Raw genomic sequence first — 24,038 nt, 5'->3', positions numbered from 1 at the left:
CCCCCTCTACTCTGCACTGGTGAGGCCACAACTGGAATACTGTGTCCAGTTTTGGGCTCCCCAGTTCAAGAGGGACAGGGAACTGCTGGAGCGAGTCCAGCGAAGAGCAACTAAGATGATTAAGGGCTTGGAGCATCTGCCTTATGAGGAAAGGCTGAGAGAGCTGGGACTCTTTAGCCTGGAGAAGAGAAGGCTGAGGGGAGACCTTATTATGGCATACAAGTATCTAAAGGGTGGGTTGAAGGAGGATGGAGCCAGGCTCTTTTCAATGGTTCCAAGTGACAGGACGAGGGGCAATGGGCACAAGTTAGAACACAGGAAGTTCCGTTCAAATACACGGAAAAACTTCTTTACGGTGAGGGTGACAGAGTACTGGCACAGGCTGCCCAGGGAGGTTGTGGAGTCCCCTTCCCTGGAGATTTTCAAGACCCGCCTGGATGCAGTCCTGAGTAATGTGCTCTGGGCAATCCTGCTTTGGCAGGGGAGTTGGACTAGATGATCTCTATAGGTTGCTTCCAACTCTGATGATTCTGTGATTCTGTGATTCTGTGAAGTGATGTCAATCTGTTGAATCAGTGAAGATACCTCATTCTCTATGAACGTTTGTGCATAATAGGATGTGATAGTCAATCAGACTAAAGGTCACTTTCATGCGCTCTTCCACATAGTTTCTGTCTACATAATTCAATATTAGGAACGACTTCAAATTCACCTGTTCTTGGAGAGTATATTGCTTGCAGGAAAATGATACAATTTCATCTGCCATCAGTATTATAAATTTATGATTGCCAGTGAATCATTGTTCCTTAATATTATACATTTTAATCAAATGTTCCCTTGGGCACATTTTCATTTCAGATCATTAGTGTGATTCTTATTGCAGTACAGAAAGAAATGTAATGGAAAACACCCAATAGTGATCCGAAAGGCAAAAATTTTTATAGAGGGTTCAAAGTCTATTAGAGTCCCATTTTGACATTTTTAATGAAATAATTTAGGTTAATTTGATATTCTGTCTGTGGAAAGGATCTGTATTTTAGGTAGTCAGGGAAGATCTCCCAAGAGCACATGGGCCTTTCAAATTTAAAGAGTGCAGTGCTTGAAAGGTATGCCCACTATAGCAGTGCCTAAATCCCTATTTGAGTCTGGCCTACAGTTTTTTTTCTTCACTTGTTTTTGGCTGTAACACTTAGCACAGTGAAATAAGGATAAGAACTTTTCTTGCTATGTTTTTTTTTTGCACAGTAGGTGTTATTGAACCAAACGCAGCTGCAGGCAGTTTTGAATATTGGACTGCAGCCTTCATAAGGAAGATGTTAGATTGGAAATTTCTCTGTCATCGTAACACAGTGTATCTTCCAAGTAGCCAGCAATAAAGGAGGAGGAGGATAGCCTTCCAGATAGCTCAACAAATCCGCCCCTGGATGTGGGATCCAGAAAGAAATAACAGCTCTAGTAGCTACTCTACTATGCTACTTGTATTTCTTTCATTAGAACTGATAGAATTTCTTACAGCAGATCTTCTTACCTGCTTGGTGGTTTTTTAACACTTAAAATACAGTAGGGAAAATTTGAATAAGACCAGAATCTCTAGCAGTGGATTTCGGTGTCTCTCTGTAGAAATATCGGCAGATAAAGACTATCTGATCAGTTGATCAGAAACGGCTTAGAGAATAAAAAGACTACCTTTCCTACGTCTCCAGCATACTTTTGCTGATGTCTTTTCATTCTTAAGGTCAAAAGGAAGATGAGATCTCATCATCAACCCATAACTTCACCCTGAAAGGCGATGTACACTCTGCCCCTTATCCGGCAAAACCTATATGCTTCAAGGCTTTGCTGTCTTCACACCCAGAATACTCACCACCCTGCTAAATCAACAGTCCTTAAAGTCTGACTTTGCTCAGACTTTATAATATGATTTTATGATTATAAATAAATCGTGCTTTTGTTATTCAGCGTATTAGCTGTGAAAACATCATTGTGCTTGCAATTAAACACATTGTAAACGTCTGACATTCCCACTCTTTCTACTAGTAATTGTAGCAGGGAGTCACGCTAGATAACATTTCTGCCTTGTATAAGATTGATTTGATAAAATTCAAGGATTTCTTTAGTTATTGAAGGAGAAAATATGATCACATTCTCTGCATCCTTGACATCATTATCCCTAAGTTTCTCATGAAAGATCTGGCCAATAGTTCAGCATAGCTTTTAACCTATAAGGCCACATTTTCTTTGACTTTTAAAATATCATTAGATGGCCTGTTCTATTTAATCTGAAGAAATGTACCTCAGTTAAATAATTCTGTTGTACCAAATGATGATCCTCAGAACCTTTAAATTCAGAATTGATTTTTTTTTCACTCAAGCCACTTCCATGAAGGCACAAGACTGCTACTTTTTTACTTTCTCTCTTGCTGAAGCCCAGTTCTGTCCAAATCTGAACTTTTCAAACAGATTTCTCCTGAAGTGTCCTAGGGCAATCCAGCTGTTTTGAGCAGAATCACCCCAACCTAGAGAAGAACTTTGGGCAATGTTTGTGAAGAACGTGAATATACTCTGCAGGACGCTAAAAAGAAACTCTAAAATCTTTGGTTTCTCTTTTTCAGATAGGAGGTAACTGCTGGATTCTTTTATTCATTTTCCTGCTGCTGCCGCTGTTGGCTTTTTGCTCATGGAATTATTGCTTTTGTGTGAGACATCGTAGGGATAGGAGTTGTGTATGCTACCTGCAAGGCTTTGATTTACTCGCAGAGTTCTTCAGTAAGGTCAGAGCATTGCTGAAGCAGCCTTACAAACTTCATACTAAGTGAGATTTCAGCAAATTCTAACAATATTTCACAAGGTTATCTTAAGAAGCTTGGGCTTCTGCTGTAACAAGTCTCAGATGTGTCACCCAAGATGTTTAATCCTGCTCTCTAGCCTAAGCTTGGACAGAATTTTCTCTCATGCATTATTGTTTTGAAATAATTACTGACATTGCTTTGATTTACAATATAGTTAGTTGGAACCACCTCTTAAAGAAGCCCTTTAAGAATGGAGAGGAGTCCTTTTAAACACACATTTTCTAGTGGAGGCAATTTTAACTAAGTAGGTGTTAGAATTTCATTTATTCAGCTGTAATGAGCCCTGCAGTATATAAGGCACAAAGATAAAGTTTCTACAAATCTGAAAAAGCTCACAGTCTAGATGGTAGTAACTAGTAATTTGAGGGGAGAAAATAACATGTTTCTTTTGTTATTGTTATGAATTCATTTACTGGGTATTATATGCTAAAGGCAGTTTAGGAGAGGTTTTGATAAAAGTGGTGCAACATTTTGGTTAGTGGCATCGTCTGAGAGGCTGAGACAAAAATATCAAACGCAAATTGAGATATGCTAGTCCAACAAATTTGTATAAGGAACATTAAAAAACAGTAATAAATAAAGTTTGGACAAAGTCTGTGCTGATTAATTCCCCAAGTGAATATATTTAATTTGAAGAATATCATAAGAATCACATGTAGAAAAATAACATTCAAACGTAGAAAAACAACAGGAACAAAGGTTTCACTGGAAAATATGCTTTCTTTTTTTTGATATGTCTTTCTTGCAACCGTGATTAAAAGATAAGATTATTTTGAACAGAGTGGATTCAAACAATACTTGACTCAGGACTGAAGAGCAATTAGGAATAGATTTTCTGTATATAAACATAAACACTTGTTTATTTTGGTGTGTGTATTTTCTATCTGCTAATGATACGTATTTGTATTAATTTTATCAGATAGTTATCCCACCCGACAAAAGAAACTGTAACAACCCTGACATCAGTAGGACCCTAAAGGCTTAATCACTCCCAGCTACAGCTTTGCCAGCAGGAGAGATTATTATCCAGTGCTTTCTCACAGCCATTTGTCACTCTGGGGAGATTATTGTCCTCCCAGACCTATTAGCTCAGTCTCAAAAATAAACCATATTAGTGTAAACAGTTTCAATAGCATTTTGCTAACGTGTCTAAGGACGTATATGTGTTGAGTAATGAGATTTTATTTCTGAATTAACTGCCATAACGTTTGTGTCGCTGGTTACTCAAGGAAAGAAAGAAAAATGGTAGATGTTAATTTGGGGTATATTGTACCTTGAAAAATAACGAAGTTTTATCTAAAGAAATCATTAAGCTATACAGTAATAAAGTACTGTAGTAAATTGGTTATTGATTCTGAAGCACTGACCGATGGGTGATCAGGCTGCTTTCTCAGTGCTCTTTATCCTGTTCCCTCCTTTTTCTTTTTCTTTTTTTTAATTAGGTAGCAAGCGTGTGAAGTTGTCCAATATTAGTGCTATAGATGGCAAAAGCATTAGTTTTTAGTTACAAGGGTTAAAGAGTGTAAAGAGCTTCTAAAAATCAGTAATTATAAATAGAAGTGACACTCTCAAAAAAAAAACCGTTAAATTGCTCCAGCAAAAGTAATACCAAGTAGCTACACTAGCTTAGCAATCTAGCACTAATGTAGCTATCATTGATTATTTATTCCAAACAGTTGCCAAAAATATTGCCAAAAGGTGTTTTATTAGGTATCTTTTTTTCACAGTCAGACCAAGCTTGTTTGTTTTGAGAAGGTATCTCAAAGGAAATTCTTACAGATGGCCCGGTTCCTGAACCTCAGTAATTTCCTGAAGTTTCAGGACCCAGATTTCCTTTATGGGTAACTGCACACAGAACGACACAAGCCTGACTGTGTCACTGCCACTCAGATGGGTTTGACTGTCCAGGGTGTCAGTTCTCCCAAATGCGTTTGCCCCAACCCCTAAGTGATCTGGCAGAAAAATTAAAGCAAAAGAGTGCTACTCTGCTTTTCTGAGCTGGTTAATAAGCTGCCTCGTGACACAGGTCAGCAAAACAGGGATTTTCTGGGAGGTTTCTGTCCTACCCACAGGATCAGGCTTTCATGTAAACGTTCCTTGTATAACACCCTACACTTAGAGTAGCAGCATCAATTTAAAAACCACATGTATATAAAAAGTCCTGCTCGTTTTGTTGAAGAAAATATTTTAACTATTTCAGTATGTTTATTGTGTGGTTTGTTTTCCTATTTTTATTGTTTTTTTCTTGTTTCCGAGGACAACAGAACTAGTAGAGAAGTTTTGTTTCTTAATAAGGGAATGTATGTATAAGTAACAAAATAATTATTAGAAACTCATACCAGAAATAGTATCTGAACCAATTGCTGTTCCTTTTTAAACAAATTTAATTTCTGTCAGTGTCCCCAGAGTCCTAGTTCTATAGGTCACCAGCATCACTTTGTTTACTATCTCCTAGTAGACCTTTGAAAACTGTTGAATTATGCATTCTTTATAAAATACCAGCTGGTGTTTTCATGCCTGCTTTAATATGATTTTTTTTTTTTTTCAATTCAAAAGAAATACTTAGGAGGGTTCTTTTCTTTAAAAGTAAATAAAGCCAGTCAGATAGAAAGGCTGTTCTGTTGCGGCCTGTTACAAAAAGATACAGAAACATTTGCAAAAATGCCATAGTTGGGAAGTTACTGTCTGAGTTGGGACCATTTTTCCATACTAGTGACAAGAATTCTGATTAATTCTGGATTTCTCTTTTAAATTGGTACTGTCTATGTACTGTTTCTTTTAGTATGTAGTGTGTCACTGAGTTGCTATCATTACTCTTTTAATTCCTATCAGATGAAGTGAGAACCATTGGTCCCTCTGTAGGTATTGGTATTGTCCTGTATTAAAAATTCTGATATATATATATAATTTTCATAGAATCATAGAATTGTCTAGGGTGGAAGGGACCTTGAAGACGTATCAGGTCCCACCATCAACCTAACACTGCCAAAATCACCACTAAACCATGTCCCCCAGCACCACGTCTGTCTGTCTTTTAAATACCTCCAGGGATGGCAATTCCACCGCTTCCCTGGGCAGCCTGTTCCAATGCTTAACAACGCTTTCTGCGAAGTACTTTCCCCTAATATCCATGATAAACCTCCCCTGGCGTAAGTTGAGGCCATTTCTTCTCGTCCCATCGTTTGTTACTAGCGAGAAGAGGTCGACCCCCATCTTTCTACAGCCTCCTATCAGGTAGTTGTGGAGAGTGATAAAGTCTCCCCCTCAGCTTCCTTTTCTCCAGACTAAACAACCCCAGTTCCCTCAGCTACTCCTCATAAGACTTGTTCTCCAGACCCCTCACCAGCTTTGTTGCCCTTCTCTGGACATGCTCCAGCACCTCAATGGCTTTCTTTCCTATATTTTCTATGTTTTTCTTTTATGTATTTTGCCAATACTTGTCCAAGACTATAAACTTTATATGCAAGTAGTTTTCCAGTCTATGATCTTATTGCTTTAATTCTGCTTCCCAATCTTTAACAACTAACACTAGCTCTACTGTTTCTCTTCCAAAGCAGTCTCTGTACCTTTTTACAAGCTACCTACTCTATCCGTAGTACAGTTTCTGCGCTGTGGTTTGCCAAACCATTGTTTTCTCTTTTAACTCATTTCTACAGAACACATCTCATCCATTTTACTTCATTTACATAGATCAATAACATCTGTTATTTTATCATTTTCTGTATTGGGTGACAAAGTGGAAAAGCTTGAGAATCTTTGTACTACTGATTTGGATTTGGATTGTGAAGTATTTGCTTATGTGCTTTTCTAGTTACCGAACTTTCAAACAAGAATTGGCATTCAAGTGTTCTGCGCTCTACAAATTACTAACTAACCATAGTTTGATGACTATCAGTAGAGAACCCCAAAGAAAATGGTTTATAATCATGTATTAATCTTCTTGGCTGTGGATATATTTTCTACAGTTCTAAGGATTTATTCCATTGAGTTAAAATCACACCATATTCTATATAAAACAAGACCTGCAATGAACTATTTATTTTATTCAGATATTTCTTGGAGTTAAATTCCACAAGTGAAAAGGACTGCAAATTGAACAGGTTACTGTTACTCATATCTTGCTTCCATAGTTTTAAACAACAATCAAGAGGTTTTGTCTGCCTAGCTATTAGGCATCTAATAACCTTAGAAATAAATCACTTCTTATTTTGTGCATGAAGAGCTAAGAGACATAATAAGAAATAGAATACTACTTCTCCTGCTTGGATTTATTTTTGACCAGAAAAATCGAGTGCTTTATTCAAACGTAAAGCGAGAATTATATGCCAAGGGCTGTAGAAATTTTTCTTTTAATTTGGTTCTTTTAAAGAAATTACTACAGATTTGAGTATCTACTTATAATATTTATTTGTTTGTGTCTTAATTGGAAAGTATATTATTAAAAAATTAAAAATAAAAAATTATATTCTGCATTTTTGAGTACTTCTATAAGAATTTATATCCATATTTATTCATATATAAATATGGTTATATCTCTATCTGCTTACCTGATTTTAAACTGAGCAACAAAAAACATTTAATTTTTCGGATAGCATTTTAGATGATGAGGCTCCCCGAGCAGCTGACATTAGACAGCTGTGCTGCTTGGGTTTGTGCATGTATGTGTAAGAATCCATAATGAGTTTTGTTATTTCTCTACTTTATTGTGTCTGCCTTATTTCCATTGTCTGGGAGTTACTGCCGAGTCTCTATATTTCACACTTTAAAGAGTTAACTATGGCTTCTGGGCTGAAGTGGCACCTTGTGAGCACTCTGAAGAAACAATGTGAAATTACTGCTTTCTTTAAAATGTGGCTTCTTTGTGTTCCACTGGGAAACAAAGAATTTGAAGGAGTCTTGAGGAACTCAAAAGGAACTTCAGTTTACCCTTGGCAACAGTTCCCAGCTGTGCCCAAGATAGCTGAGATCCGTGTGCGAATGGGCTATCGGAAGAGAAGAGAGCAGCGTGAGGGCAATTGCCAAGTTATCATAATAAAAATGTCCAAGGTACTTTATTTAATTGCAGTTGATAGTACAAGTGGTCTGGAAAAGAAAACTAAAAGAAACCCCAAACCTATCAGAGCCTTCTGTAAAAGAAAATAGCAAGTGGATTTGCTTCCTTTAGGCCTGCTAAAAAACAGTGTCCAGTAGGACAATTTATTGTAGTATAGCAAGAGTGTGGTTTGTCAAGATCCCTGAGGAATCTTTCTGAACTGCACAGATTTGCCCTGGCAAGAACTCCCAAGTCAAGAACCCTTGCTCTAATGGGATTTTGCAAATATATTTTTATATTAGTGATAGAACCTTTGGGGCAGGGGGGTTCTCTACTGGAATTTTGCTTCTTGTTGCTTCCCGTGTGCTAGCAGTACAGTTCCCAGCGATCTTCCTACCTACTCACTCGCTCTCACATTTATTCACTTGTAAACTGACATTCTTGTGGTTGCTTCTTTTAACACAAGCTGGTATGTGTTATCGCACAGGGTTACTTTACTCTGGTTTAACTGAAAATTTTGAACACCAAATGGGAAAACATTTAGTAATAGGGAATGAAAAAGACATAGGGATTTTATGTATAGCAAATAAGTCACAACTGATTTATACCAGGATCTCTCAAGTTAAAAAGTCAGATGGATTTCTTCTGACTGACACCAAGTAAGCAGCAGAAAAATGAGACAGAGTATCCTCTTTAACGAATTATGACTTGTTTGGAAACAACTGACTCAAAGGGCAACTAAGATGATTAAGGGCTTGGAGCATCTGCCTTATGAGGAAAGGCTGAGAGAGCTGGGACTCTTTAGCCTGGAGAAGAGAAGGCTGAGGGAAGACCTTATTATGGCATACAAGTATCTAAAGGGTGGGTTGAAGGAGGATGGAGCCAGGCTCTTTTCAGTGGTTCCCAGTGACAGGACGAGGGGCAATGGGCACAAGTTAGAATACAGGAAGTTCCGTTCAAATACACAGAAAAACTTCTTTACGGTGAGGGTGACAGAGCACTGGCACAGGCTGCCCAGGGAGGTTGTGGAGTCCCCTTCTCTGGAGATTTTCAAGACCCGCCTGGATGCAGTCCTGAGTGATGTGCTCTGGGCAATCCTGCTTTGGCAGGGGAGTTGGACTAGATGATTTCTAGAGGTCCCTTCCAACTCTGAAAACTCCGTGATTCCATGAAAGCACAAGGTTTAGGACCATCAGAGCTGCGGCCCTGGCACATGTTCTTCCCTCCCAGTTGAAGTCTCTGGCAGGCTGGATGTAAGAGTTTGCTCCATGTAGCCCATAATAGACAGCTGCAAAGGCTCTTTGGCTGAAGTTAAAATTGAGCATTTCTTCCTGTACAGTAGCTTCCACTGGTCTTTCTTTTGTTCTTTCTAGTAATTCTTTTGAGTTTTTAAAAAATATTTTGTTATTTATAAACATACTGTATGAGATTATTGCCTCGGGATGAGAGTCAGGTTTGATTTATTGCAGTAGGTATCGTGCAAACATAAATTAATGTCTTTGTGCTCCCACACAGAGTGGGCCCTAAGCAACCAGTAGATAGAAGAGGAGCAACTGATAAAAGCAGAAATAAAAGACAAATAAAATACAAACCAATGCATGCTTTAAATGCCTTTATTCATGCCATTCACAGCTCTCCACATTTCTACATAAAAATTCAATCTGGTAGTTCAGTGCACAAATAGAGAATTTAAAGGGATGGCTATAGAAGAACATTGTCCAGTTCTCATTGCCTTGTACATGCAGTGATATGAGTAGAAAGAGCGAAAGTCTTAGAAGTTCAGAGAACTGTGTGATGAAAAGCTGGGATCACCACGGGAACAAAGGAAGACATCAACCTTATATTAGGGTAGCTAGTCTAATGAATTATATATGGTTAAACTGTGGAGAGTTTCCACAAGGCAAGAAGGCAATATTGCTGCTGGAGGTCGGAGATGGGGAGGGAGGCTTGAGAGAGATGTTCATCCAGGCTACAGAGCAGCAAGCGATAGATTTATGCCAGGGCAATGCATTTATCTCAAAGCAAGAAAATTATCTTAGTAGCAGATTTTGAACAGACTTCAGGAAATACTCACTAAAACTAGGAATGTAATAAATGCAGAAGTGAGAACTGTAATATGAAGGTCATAAGGAGAGAAACAGAAGCTGCAGGCAAAAGAGAAGAAATTGAGCACTAGCAACTGAAAAGCCCTGCAACCACACAAAACTGCATGTTTTAATAGTTACAAAATCAGGACCATGTAATCAAACATCCCCACCTGTTGCAGCAGTTTACTTCTTTTATCTTGCAGTCTGAATTGCCACAGGGAAGACTTGTAATCAACATCAGCATCCTGTGGTCAGTATTTGTGTGTGTGTGCCTGTGTGTGCAAGTGTTGGTTCACAGACAAAAGCATCTTTAAAAAGCTGTCCAAAAAATAAAGGTTTAAACTCTTATTCAGTAAGTCACCTTTCTTTTATGTTTCAGTGTTATTCCTTCCTTAGGTCCTTTGCAACAGTTAGCAAAACATCAGAATGGAAAGCCAGTGATCAGCTGAAACTTTTTTCCTAATGTTTTTGTGCAAAGGTATCCAAGTTTCTTTATAAGCCAGATTTCATGTCTCCTTGTTCAAGAAAATAATTTTATTAGGATTTTTGGCTGGTGAAACTGAAAGGACTTTGCTCCAATTGTCCTGATAATGCTCTGTGAGTTAACCAGCCTTTTAAATGTTAACTCACAGAAATGTTAATTCATAGAAAAACTAACAGAAAAGGATTTTTATATTATTTTGCCTATCTATTGCATGTGTTAGGTAAATCTCATTGTTACAACAGCGTATAATCATCTAATCTTTCCCGCTGTTTTTAGTCAACGGTTTCATAGTTTTGCTACACATGATAACCTTCAGCTGAGATAGAAAAGACGCCTTTCAAAACAGTCATGAACAAAACTGACAATAAATGCAATTTCTAATATCGGAAAGTAGCTTGAAATACTTCAACTTATTTATTTTGCAAGAATTAACAGGAAGACATTTTTTATCTTCCTTCAATACTGAATAACACTCTACACCTTCCCCCCAGCTCTGTGATGTAGAAAATGAGATCATGGTTCAACATTATGTGAACTTTGGCAGCAAAGTAGGCCTAAGAAGTCCCCACTTTCCCAGGTTAACCATCCATTCTCATCCCACCCGAATCATAGAATCATAGAATGGTTTAGATTGGAAAGGACCTTGAAGATCATCGAGTTCCAACCCCCCTGCCATAGGCAGGGACACCTCCCACTAGACCAGGTTGCCCAAGGCCACGTCCAGCCTGGCCTTGAACACCTCCAGGGATGGGGCCTCAACAACCTCTCTGGGCAACCTGTTCCAGTGCCTCACCACCCTCAAAGTGAAAGATTCTAATCTGAACCTGCCCTCTTCCGGTTTAAAGCCATTCCCCCTCATCCTATTGCTACATGCCCTAGTGAAAAATGCTTCCCCAGCTCTCCTGTAGGCCCCCTTTAGGTACTGGAAGGCCGCAATAAGATGTCCCCGGAGCCTTCTCTTCTCCAGGCTGAACAGCCCCGACTCTTTCAGCCTCTCCTCATAGGAGAGGTGCTCCAGCCCTCGGATCGTCCTCATAGTTCTCCTCTGGACACGCTCCAGCAGGTCCATGTCCTTCTTCTGTTGGGGACTCCAGAGCTGGATGCAGTAATCCAGGTGAATACATCACTATCCCAGGTGAATACATCACTATCCCAGGTGAATACATCACTATCCCAGGCATGCAGACAACATTATTTGCAGAGATGTGCTGTCAACTGCATCAGGTCGTAGAACCAGGTCTGCAAAGGAAAGGGCTGTTCTTAAGTGTGATGCTGTGATGGGAATCAGTGTCAGGAAAGAGAGGACTGGTCAGGGACCCTCAGCTCAGGGAGCTCAGGTCTGCCATTGAATCCCAGACAGTTTGATTAAGAGGAAGAAATTTTGCATTTTTGCACATTGTACTTTGTAAATTATTTAAACATTATTTCAAAATGGTGCAAGTGCATCCTAGTATTTTAGGCATTTGTAAATATGTGACTCCTGAATTTTGATAAGCCTTTAAACTGTGCATGAAATTTTTATCTGTTAAGTTCTTACATTCACCACTTCTAAGGAGAATTTGTTGCTTCAGACTGGCTTATTTAATTATGAATTTTAGAATACTAGTGAAAAATAGACAGTATTGGAACAGCGGTATCCAGATCATTAATTTTTAAATCTGAGCTTAATTATAGTCTCAGAATGCAATTGTAGTCAAGATGGACTACAAGATTGAGTAGAAGTTCTGCATTTTGACACAGGGTCATGTTTGTGTAACAAATTACACGCCTGTCCTTATGGAGGATGGGATTTACAAGAATGTATTTGTTACTTCTAGCCAGTCTTGTGCTTACCCAGCCTCTAAAATTCATCTCGGGCACATACTAGGTATTTTTGATTAACTTAGTGCTTGTTAGGAACGTTGTCTAGTGTGCGATTAGAAGTGGTTTTCAAGCTGAAACTGTACACACAGTTGTAACGAGTAGCTGCATCGTTTTTAAGGAAACCAGAAGACTGTTGAAATAAAATGCTGTTCTTACTAGTTTTTTAGTGGGAATATTGCACTGCATATAACTATATAAAGTAATTTATAATAACTGAACTCAGTACCAAGGAAATGTAAATGTAAACGTCATATGTTATGCTCGTTTTTAAGGCTAGCTGATCAACAGGAAAGACTGATACTATATCTTTCATTTCTTCTTTATAATTTTTTTTAATGAAGCATTTAAATGAATGGCACTGCTTTTGGTTTCTTTAAATCTCTTTGCAAAAGAGAAAAGTGTGGCCTTCATTACTTTGTTGTGCCCCTTTCTGTATTGTTCAAAAATGTCATTTTTATGGAAGCAGAATACAGATCATCAATGGAGAATAAAGCAGTTTACTTCAAGACTGGCAGCTTAGCAACTGAAACTATCAGGGTTTAAGAAAGGCTTGGTGGCTTCTGCACAACGGTGGTGTGGTGTCACTATCACCCCAAATCAAAATGAGTTTTATCAAGCCACCAAAATTTGCAGAAAAATGTTAGCAATCCAAGTATGGAATATAAAACTTAAGCTCTGGACAAGTCCTACTGAACTCTGTGGAAAATATGCTGTTGACTTTGACAGCAGTCTTGGAAGTGACCCACTCCTGAACCATCTAGGTCAGAGCTGACTCGCCTGGGGCTAGTTCAGCAGAATTGAGAAGTGTGCACTGGTTTCGTTTCACTGTTTTGTGAAAGTGCTCTGAGCTTGCAATGAGACATCTCTCCTAAGAACTAAATTCATATAAAGCATTTAAAAAACGCATTACAGTGACAGCCTAGAGCACTGTAGGTTAATTATTTCCACTCAGAATAATTGGGTAATAGTGTGAACACTATGAAGGTATACTCCACAAATTATTCATTAGAAGTATCTCTTTCTGGTCTTGTCTAACTTTCCTAATGAGCATGAAAAGACTTTTTTGCCACAAAGTACAGAGGTGCTTGTTATGGGATGTTGCAAGTGGCCGCCACCTCCAGCAGCTTGGGGCCCAGGGATTCCTCCTCCTGGCCACTGGAGCCCAGCCCGGTGTGTCCGGGGGTCTCCAGCCCAGGGCAAAGGACGCAGCTGCTGCTTTTCCATTTGCATGTTCAACCCGTCTGTATCCCAGGCACTTCTTACCCACCCCGCACGTCCCTCGCTGTCTTTTCCGGCTTGGTGCTCACTGCAAACATGCGCACACTCACACGCGCGTCCCACAGGCACCGTGCTCTTGTGGGTCCACCAAAATACAGCAGAGACCCTCCCTGCTTGATGCCCCTGCCCAGACCCAGGCTCCCCTGCTTACCGGCTGGTCCAGCTTGAGCTTTGGTAGTGAATGATACCCCATGCGCACATGATTTGGGGCAGAGACAGACCCTCTCTCCCCTGGCCGACAGCACCGGGCACGTGGGCTGTGACCTGTGGTCCCACTCCAGCTGCCGGTGCTGAGCCCCTCGCTCACACTGAACCCCCCAATAGCTGTTTTTCAGCGAACACATTGCTGCCAGCGCAGTGGCTGGGGCTGAGATCCCCACCCAACTCCAGTGGGTGGCACAGAGACCCCGCTTGCTCCAGTAGTGGACACGATAGGCCAGGGACACCTACACCCCCAGTCTGACTCCAGCTGCGGGCCCTTCGGCAAATGTAAGCATATCTGAGTCCAGCATTGTACGTGTTCACATGCACCATGCACACAGTTTAGATAAGAAGCTAAATATGGAGGTAATAAATATTTGAAAGGTCTCTCACCATTTTTAATATCTCCCTATTTACTTTTCCATTCTAATTCTTAACTCCTTTTCAACATTTTTCGTTTTTCTCCCTCTTTCCTTTCTCTGCTGAACCCTCCTATTTCATTCTAGCTCATCTCGTATCACCCATTTGATTCCTTTCTGTCATCTGTCACTCACTTTTGATAGACTCATCATTTTGTCTTCAGTTGTTCTCTCTAGTCTTTTTACAACAGCATTTTTCTCTCTCTGCTTTTGTATTCCACAACACAGGCACTGCATATCACTGTGTTTTAGTTCTGCTGTTAGAAATGTTCCTTCCTTTTGGTTGAAACATCAGTTGGTTTTCCTCCTTTACAAAACTCTACTAAATCAGGTAAACTCAGTTGGTTATCGCTATTTAATCACAATTGTTAATTCAAACTCTTTAGAAGGTTTCTTTACAGGCTCATGCTGCCGTGCTGACCCTCCCAGCCCCGTAAGTAAGGGAGTGCTCGGAGGGTCTCTCACCCCTGGTGAGTGATGCCAGCCCTTCAAGTTCTTCACTGACCAGGGACACTACCATTGAGATGTCCAGATGAGTCTGCCCAGTGTTAGGGCCCATTTCACTGCTACTGAAGTATCGACCTTGCTTAAGCTGTGATAAGACACGCTTACTCTTCAGTCTTTGTATCCATAAGCCATCTGCAAGAGCTCCAGTTCCTCAGCATCCCTTGCTTTCATCTGCCAATCTATTTTCATTGCACCAAATTTCCTGTGAATAGACGTAGCCATTGTGACTTTTCCTACATTGGATGTCCTTCCTGAATAGAAAACAAAGCATTCTCCAGCCACATAAAGATTTTCTTTGGCCCAGAGTTTATATTTACTGCCTGTTTGTTTGAGAGAAGCCGTCATTCCATTAAAGCTATGCAAACATGTTTGAATCAAAGCCCAATGAAAAAGAAAATAGTTCTTTTATCTCTTTGGATTTCTTCTTGCACACTGGGTTTTAAGTCTGTTAGAAAATGTTAAATAAAAAAGCTGTTAGCTGTTGAGTTCCGTAGTTCAGCATTTTTATTTCAATTCTAAAATCCCTTTGACCATTACTAAATTAGGAATTTCGTTGGGAATAACGCACAACTATTTTGTTGTTTAGGATAGTAAAAAAGCCTGACTTAAAACTATTGTACTGGTCAGATTTTTTTATTTTATCTAGTACACCATCTACTACACTCTTCTTCAAGTAATTTCTTTTCATCCAGTCTCTCCTCTGACCTTAACGACCTTCCTCCTAATCTCCTCCCTAGACCTCCACAAGGTAACTAACTTTCTGTTGATGTAATTTATTGTGTGATAATTTGTATCTATTACAGTTAGTTAAAAACTTCTTTAGTCTTCTGATAAAAAACAGAAGGGGAAAAGTGGAGGAAACTGCATAGTTCAGAAACTGCAGTCAAACACATCTGGTTCATTGCGCATTCTCTCACATGCTCATACGGTCCACTTCAAGTGAGATTTTTCTAAAGAAATCAAGTAATCTGGTATAAATACGTTTCCTGTCACAGGGGACAGCTTAGTTTTACACATGCTCTGGCAGTGCGTGTGCAAGTGCATGAAGTGGTATTAAATGAACAAAGTGGTATTGAAAAGCCGGTACATTTTCAAGCTTTGCACTGAAGAAACTCTCTGTGATTTTCTGTGTTTATGCTCCTGGAGGTGTTTATAGTAGTTTTAGATAGTGTTTGCATTAAACATTTGCATAGAAACGTTTCAGGTTGAAAAGCTGCATATATGTCATGGGAAGGCATAGTCTGAATAATACAGCTGTATTTGGGAAATTTAATGAAGACTCCAGGGATGAAAGTGTGGCCATTTCTCTGTTTTATATTTTTATAATTTGACACTTCTCTATTTCTTCTCCCCTGTGATATTAGCTTTTTTCCCCTCTCTTCTTTCCTCCTTTTCCATTTGTCAATCCCACAAATGCCCAATTGTGTTTAGCGTTTTGGCAAGCTCGCTTGTTCTCTATGCTTCATTTTCAATCCACGTTCAGGTACTTTTGGCCTCCAGACTTCCCAATTGACCCTGACCTCTAATTTGTTGGTAGACAAGTGTAGCTACCAGCTCCTAATCTGGGTCTGCCATTGAGAAGCTGATTTAAAACTGTGTACAAGGGAATTTAAAGGGAGGGAGAGCAATCTCACTTTTGGATGCAAGTTTCAAGGTAGTCCCTAAAATGCTGTCATCCATTTTTTCACCTCAATACCTTGATGGCTTCTCCTTATAACAAATCTGATGTGGTTTATAGGGCTTTAGATGTCCGTGAAGATGATAGGTGTATTTTGCGATGAAAACCAGAAAGTTAGGGGCTGTAGAGGAAGAATCGTTAAAATACATATGTACAGACAAATGAGATTGGCATGAATGTTTTCCTGGCTTGGCAAAAAATGCTGATGATCCGTAGAGTAGCCTACTGAGAACTCACACAGTTCCTCAGCCAGTGTTTCCAAAGAACTGAGGCTGAGACTTATAAATATTTATGTTGTACATAATTTTCTTTCATTCCCAGAATCACTATACAGAAGGAACATGTACTCTCATTTGGCTCTCTTCCACAAGTCCTGAACTGTGAATATGAAATCTGCACTTCATTTTGTCTCACTTGCCTCTCCATCTGTGCTGAACCATTAACAGTTTAGTGGGGCTGCCAGCCCTTAAGGCCCTGGGAGAAATTCCATCATACAGCTGAAATTGAGTGTAAACCATTACGCCAAGAAAACACTTCATGCATTTCTTTTTTTTTTTTTTTTTTGGTTTTCACAATCTTTGTCACTTCCTACCAAAATTTTAGATTTAGGAAAATAACCTATGCAGCTTGGCTTTCCAAAAAGATCGCATTCATAACTAATACAACATAGGCACTTTTCCCATTTTCATGGGAAGACTTAAAATCCTGTAAGTGAACAAAATCCAAATTCTGGCACTACTAGGAGCTTTGCTGTTATGCCAAGGCATTGAACGTAGCCATTGGATTGTAATACTGCTGAGTAAAAGGTGAAGCAAGGCTTAGACAGGGGAAGCCAAATAAAGGAGTGAAGCTTTGAGAAAAAAAACAGTAAAGAAAAATAAAAACAGTAAAGGGAAAAGAGGGGTGGGGGAAGGTAGCTTTACAGGTGACTTTTCTCTCTCACTGACAGTGAAGGAAGAATTTGTTGGAAGAATTGTTTCTAGCTTTTGAACTTCCTATTAAATTGGATGATTACCTGCCCCAAAAGCTCTTTTAAGTAGTCAGATGAGTGTGCCTTCTAGGTTGACATTTATCACCCAGGTCCCATTATAAAAAGTCAGGAATGAGGTGGGAGGCAAGACAAGAAAGTGCTTCTTTGAACAGAAAGCATCTGCTGCAGGCAGGAAAGGTGGGCGAGACTTGGGGGCAAGGGCAGCCACAGCACTGTCCATCTTGTGCAGTTACCGGGGATGCGAGACAAACTATCTGATTTATCTACTACACCAGCAAAAAGTGGCCTATCTGCTCTCGCTTTCCTGCTGACCACAAAGAATTTGTAAAGCCAACAATCACACTTTGAAAGAGAGATATTTTGCCTCTCAAAACTGCAAAAATCCCTTGGCTTGATAGTCTTACCTTGGGTAGTCTCACCTGTCTCTGTAACAACAGGGCAATATGTAATATGTACTGTCAGCAGGGATTGTACCTCTGAAAAAAGTATATATGTAAAGAGTTAAGACAGTCAAGTTATAGGTATATATGATTAGGACTGTATGGTCATTTATAACTCACTTATAAATTATAATTTATAAATAATGTTTTTTATATTCTAACATATCATTTTTTCTTATCTTTTAAAGTCTTTTATGACTATATTATTTTTTTATTTCATGAGGAAAAATTTGTGTGCTCCTCTGTGTCTCTTTTTGTAACCAGCAGTGTCAGACCTACATCAGCCTGTCAATATTGTGATATTGGAGTGACTGGGTCACCCATATAACAATGATTTGGGTGCTTTTGGCCAAATATGATTTTTAAAAGTAGCAATTCAAAAAACAGTTGCACTGACCATGTGCATGCATGGTACTCGCCATATTAGTCTTTCATTAAGAAAGAGGTAGAGTCAGTTCTCTAGTTTATATATCTGTAAATCAGATGTTTAAGCCATTGATGCATTTATCAGTTGCAACTGCAGATATAAATCATGCTAAATAACAGTCATTCCTAAAGGATGTTGAGTATGCTCATATATATATGTATATACCAGTATGCTCATATATATATGCATATACCAGTACAGCAGTACCTGGATATGAGAATACATAAGCCGTGCTCCAGTTACAGAGCGTTTTGCAAAATGTGGTCACCTCTTGGGACAACCGCCCACAGTTCCAGGTGGTGTCATGCAGAGATGAGTTCTAGGACACTCCCACAGTGAATTCCGGAAAAAGTGTGTCTCTTAGTTTAATTTTCATTGCAGAGGAACAAACTATCGAACCAAAAGCAAGGAGCACCAGTTAACTAACCTGAATTTGAAAAACCTTCACACTTAGCCCAGAGGAGTTTGTAGCTGACTGGGTTAGGGATAACAGCCATGAAATCTCTAGTCAAGCAATTACTAAAAAAAATAATCAAGGAGTTTGGAAAATTCAGCTTCATCTGACTATCTATTTGCAGACAAAGAATTACTACTATTTTATTCTAGAAGTTTGAAGGAAGCAGCATCAGTGCATCGTTACCAGTGTGTTGGTGCTTCGTGGCTCTTCATCTTTTCATTATACTGATATATTTTTCATTTTTCAATTATACTGTCCTAAGTAACTCCTCTGATATTACAGTCTCCCATGTATTTCATTTTAATTTTGACCTTGATCATAACACTGCAAAGCCCTTATGGTTTGCATTGAATTCCATGAGCTTTTGTGTTAGCGTAGAAGTAGCAAACAGTCATTTGGAAGGCTGGTAATAAGATAAGAATCTCTTACTATACAATAAATAAATGTTAATCTATCTTAGATTAATTAGCTTCTTAATGGCCACATCTTTTTCCTTAACCTGTTTCAAACTGGGCAAATAGCCACAGAATTCACAGAAATTATTACCATATTTCATCTTAATTAACACTTTTAGTGTTTCAACAGGTATTAAATAGTGCCTTAGCATAGGCTTAATGTGCAACATGTTTTGTCCACATTAAGTAGTCCTTTACTCATGAAAAATCACATTGAAAGCTGTAGTACTGATCAAGAGGTCATGACAGTGGACTGCAATAGCTGCAGAATAAACTGACTGTAGCCACTGGGAATGAAAATCTTCTGTGCTGCTTCTTTATACTGTGAGAAGATAAACCAATTCCTTCACCTCTGCCACAATCTTAGTGCCAACATTTTAAATTAGTTGCCAGGAGTACAAAAATTATACTGTCCTAAGTAACTCCTCTGATATTAATGTCTCCCATGTATTTCATTTTAATTTTGACCTTGATCGTAACACTGCAAAGCCCATATGGTTTGCATTGAATTCCATGAGCCTTTGTGTTAGCACAGAAATAGCAAAATTGTTTGCTTACTCAAGGATTTCAGCTTCAAACCCTCTGGAAATAATACGTCCCTTTAGGTTTTGCAAAGTGCTGTACACATCTTCAGTAATTACATGGGTTGTGGACCTATGTATTTATGTAAGTAATACATGGACAGTAAATCTTTGTAAGCCTTCACTCAAATTAGCAACCTAGAATTAGATATTTCTAGATCATGTCTATGCTAGAAGAATTCCTAATATAGAAAAAAATCTTTAAGGTAAATAAATTTCCTTTGTGTCCAGATATCTACAGTACAGGCATAGTGTGATACTGCAGCCACTGCCAGCTGAGATCGCAAGGTACCTGTTTAAAGGCTGGTTTTGTACTCAAACTAAAAGTGTGGAGCTTGAGATACCCATCAGATCACAGATTGTCTTTTATTTTATGCATTTATCTGCATAGTGTTTCTGAGTTGAGCTGATGGTTAAGTGCTACAGATAATAAGTGTCCTAATTCTTATTATTTGTATTAAAAAGTTTTGACGTTTCCAGAGATGGTCACTTAGGCCCATGCAACCTTGTGCTGAAACTGGATTGTTTCAGCACCAGAGCTGCTGTTCTCAGAGGCAGAATTTGCCTGGTAATAGTTGGTTGATTTTTTAAGGCTGTGGTTGAGTCTTTCCTGGTTTTCCCCATTTCTTTAATTTCATTTCCTTCGATGTTTTACTTGTATACAAACGGAGAAATATTTTTTCTTTCATTTAGAAAGTTTGATATCCTTAAGCACTTTCTCCTTCTGTTCTGTATAAAATGCTTAGTTAGACCTCACAGGCAGTTACTCTGACACTTTCCTTCACAGTAAATAAGGGTAATGCTGTTCACCTGCTTTATGGCACAAGAACATTAACTCTTCAGCCTTGTCAGCAATTAAACATTAAAATATAAATAATAGTTATTTTTATATATATGTAAAATGTCAAATATTAAAGAAAAGGGAGGCCTACTACACGTCATGTTTGAAACTTTAATATTCAGAAAAGGCAAAAGTACCAGGTTGGTTATTGCTGAATGAATTACATGGGAAAACTCAGCCGTGGGACTGGAAGACTGCCAGAAAGGACAACAAAAGGGATCTCTGAGATTTTATTTCGTTTTGGTTTTGTTTTCCATATTAAACTTCAAAATCAAAAGACTTAAAAGTCTTTAAAATATTTTAGCATTAAAATTTTTACAAACACACTTACCTTGTGTTGTTTCAAATACATAATCTGATACCTCTCTGTTAGATGTTTTAAAGTGGGTTATAAGAACTTTTTAAGAGATACACACATACAAAAAAAATCCCCTTTATTTGAAAGGTACAAAGACAAAACAATTTTGTTGTCCTCTTCAAAAATTCTGGTTGCCCTTTGCCATTCAGGATGGCTGCCACCTGTTTGGCCTTTTCCCACCAGGATTCTGCTAAAATGATGAACTCTGCAGCATGTACAGAAATTGTTCTCAAGCCTATGTTAACAGTCCTGATAATATATTTTTTAGGTTTCCTCTACGCTCAGAACAGTACCAAACGCAGCATTAAAGAGCGACTTATGAAGCTCTTGCCCTGCTCGGCTGCCAAAACGACATCTCCTGTTACTCAAAGCAAGTTTTATATTTAATTTGATTTTTTTTTTTAGGTTTGCATGCATCAAAAGTTATACTTTCATTAACTGCTCATTTGAAACACAAAGTATCTACTGAAGTAATCGTATGCTCTATTGAGGTTTAAAATCAAGTGATGAACAGATTTGTGGGTTGGTAACAGATTTGTCTGTGAAGAGCAGGGTGGCAAGATACCAGTGCCAGGGTCTGCCATGTAGGAGCTGCTGGGTTGGCACTTATGCTCTGCAAGCTAGCTGAGAAATGATTCACTGGTTAAATTAAGTAACTGCTCTCAATGCATTTGAAAAGCGGTATCTTTATGTGTACATGTGGGCACGTGTCTGCGTGTGCTTGCTATCCAATACACAGCACAGTAGCAGCAGTAGTGGTCTGGGAGGAAAGACTTGGCTCTGCAGGTTTTGACTATGTGACACCAAACTATTTAGGGAACAAGATCTAAAGTATAGAATCATAGGATCATAGAATAGTTTGGGTTGGAAGGCACCTTTGAAGGCCGTGTAGTCCAACCCCCTTGCAACAAGCAGGGCCATCTTCAACTAGATCAGGTTGCGCAGAGCCCCGTCCAACCTGACCTTGAATGTTTCCAGGGATGGGGCACCGACCACCTCTCAGGGCAACCTGTGCCACTGGTTCACCACCCTCAGCATAAAAAATTTCTTCCTTCAATCTAGTCTGAACCTACCCTCTTTTAATTTAAAACCATTACCCCTTGTCCTATCACAACGGGCCCCGCTAAAATGTTTGTCCCCATCTTTCTTGTAAGCCCCCTTTAAGTACTGAAAGGCTGCAATAAGGTCACCCCGGAGATGTGTCTGAAAGGAAAACAAAAATGAAATTGAAAACAAAGTATGTGAATGTAGAGATAAAGGAAAAGCACACTGACACCACCTTTAATGTCTTGATATGCTGTAAGGAAATATAATCTCTCCAGGGTAGCTAACAGATAAAAATAGGGGGGGGAAGGGAGGGAGAGAGAGAAATCCATACGTAGATACCTACATACATATGTATATATATACTTAGATAGAAATAAATTCTAGTAATAACACCAATGTCTTCCTATATAAATTGGCTACTGTAGCTGAATTTAAAATATCCCTGTGGACCCAATCCGGGCTAGATTAATTTGGTTTAATTCTAGGCACTAATCTGAACACCGAAAATTACAAGCTGAGTGGTCCCCATGCTTCCTGTATACTCTTCTGATAAAGCACATCAATCAATCAAAGGTAAAAAAATATTTCCAAGAGCACTTCCTTGTGTCCAGTGATTACGGGGCAACCTGAGGCAACTTGGCTACAAACACAGGCCCCAATTAAGTGTCTGGACTTCAATGGTGTGGATCTAGGCCTTCTTTTTGCTACCTCACTTCACTGTTTTTCATATGGTCCTTTATGGAGAAGACTGGTGCTTGCTTTCCTTTCTGTTTGAGATCTCAAAGATGAAAAGCACAAAAGATGAAGATGCACAGTAACTTTTTCATGGTGGCTTCAGCTGATGTGTTTTACATGAAAATAGGGTAGCTTAAAAAGGTCAATTACTGCCATGACACCTGCTAGTATTCGTTATGTAGAAGTTGCTTTCAGCTATGTAGCCTGAGTAATACAGCCTTAGACTATAAAAGGAATCACAGAATCATGGAATCACAGAATGGTTTGGGTTGACAGGGACCTTTAAAGATCATCTAGTCCATCCCCCCGCCCCGCCATGAGCAGGAACATCTTTCACTAGATCGGATTGCTCAAAGCCCCATCTAACCTGACCTTGCACACTTCCAATGATGGGGCAGAGAATAGAAAAAGGAAATGGAATAGAAGGTTTGATCTGTTTGAAGTTGGTTGGAGAGCAACACATCCTTATTCCTTGCACACTTCTATGCGAGATTTTTTTTCTGCACAGGTAACAAAAAATATTTAGAGTTGGTCTTCTTAACCTTGAAAGTGCAAAAGTAGTATTTTCTTGCTGAAAGTGTTTTGTAAACCAGAAGAGAAGTCAAAATAAAACTTGCATTAAATATTTCATATTTGAGAGTCAAGTAGTAAATAAAGAAGCATTCAGCGTTTTTCTCTGTACTCTCATCAATAATGAAATGCTATATTAAGTGACAATGTTATATTAAATGAAAATATTATACTAAATAAGAGTATCATTGTAGACACCCATTGTTATTATTGCATTTTGACATAATGGGCTATTTGATTTCTGATAGCATGAAAGAAGCAACATTGTAATGTACTAGGAACAAAGCAAGCGCTACCTACAATAGCAACCACATAATGTGAATCCCTTAGAAATTTTAAGGGGAATATTTTTAAAATAGGTAAATTGTTGAAGTATACATAGCCTGAATTTGCACTTCTGCCCTTAACTTATATGTGCAGAGAAAGGTTACCTGAATAAATAAAATCTTATTTCAGCATTCCCATTCAAAAAATCATGTCAAAGAATGCTTTTTTTAATCTGTGTGCTTTAGGCCAGTAAACCTAAACCTAAATCCATTCTTCCTTAACTAAATTTTTAAATGATGTGCTAGAGATAGGACTAGACTCAGGAATGGTTTGGGAAAATAAAAGCATTTGTGCATGCAGTTATTAAATAGATAGGGGAGATATAATTTGGGGTTTGTGCAGGCAAATGCGTGTGCGCAGTTTTTACAGATATGAACTGAGCCCTAACTTTGGACATGCTTCTCCAACTGC

The 24,038-nt window shown here is 38.8% G+C and overlaps 1 protein-coding gene across 8 annotated transcripts in view; it reads left to right on the top strand.

Annotated features, from left to right (window-relative positions):
- The window catches only part of KCNIP4 (potassium voltage-gated channel interacting protein 4), a gene marked incomplete at both ends in the record, with an annotated part of 462,294 nt that overhangs the window by 382,994 nt on the left and 55,262 nt on the right, over positions 1–24,038 (top strand). For 3 of the 8 annotated variants that reach the window (XM_082482840.1, XM_082482839.1, XM_082482838.1), the window contains one exon: positions 21,217–21,318. The exons of 4 other annotated variants lie outside the window; for them this stretch is intronic. In XM_082482840.1, the coding sequence (XP_082338966.1) occupies positions 21,217–21,318 (102 nt within the window). Of the gene's footprint in view, positions 1–21,216; positions 21,323–24,038 lie in introns of all 8 variants that reach the window. One more of the 8 variants, XM_082482841.1, reaches the window with a different exon arrangement.

The sequence above is a fragment of the Vanellus vanellus genome (genome assembly GCF_965231255.1).
Source record: "Vanellus vanellus genome assembly, chromosome: 4".
NCBI classification, from domain to species: domain Eukaryota; kingdom Metazoa; phylum Chordata; class Aves; order Charadriiformes; family Charadriidae; genus Vanellus; species Vanellus vanellus.
Note: the sequence above shows the minus strand (reverse complement) of the source record. Positions and strands in the feature narration are given on the sequence as shown.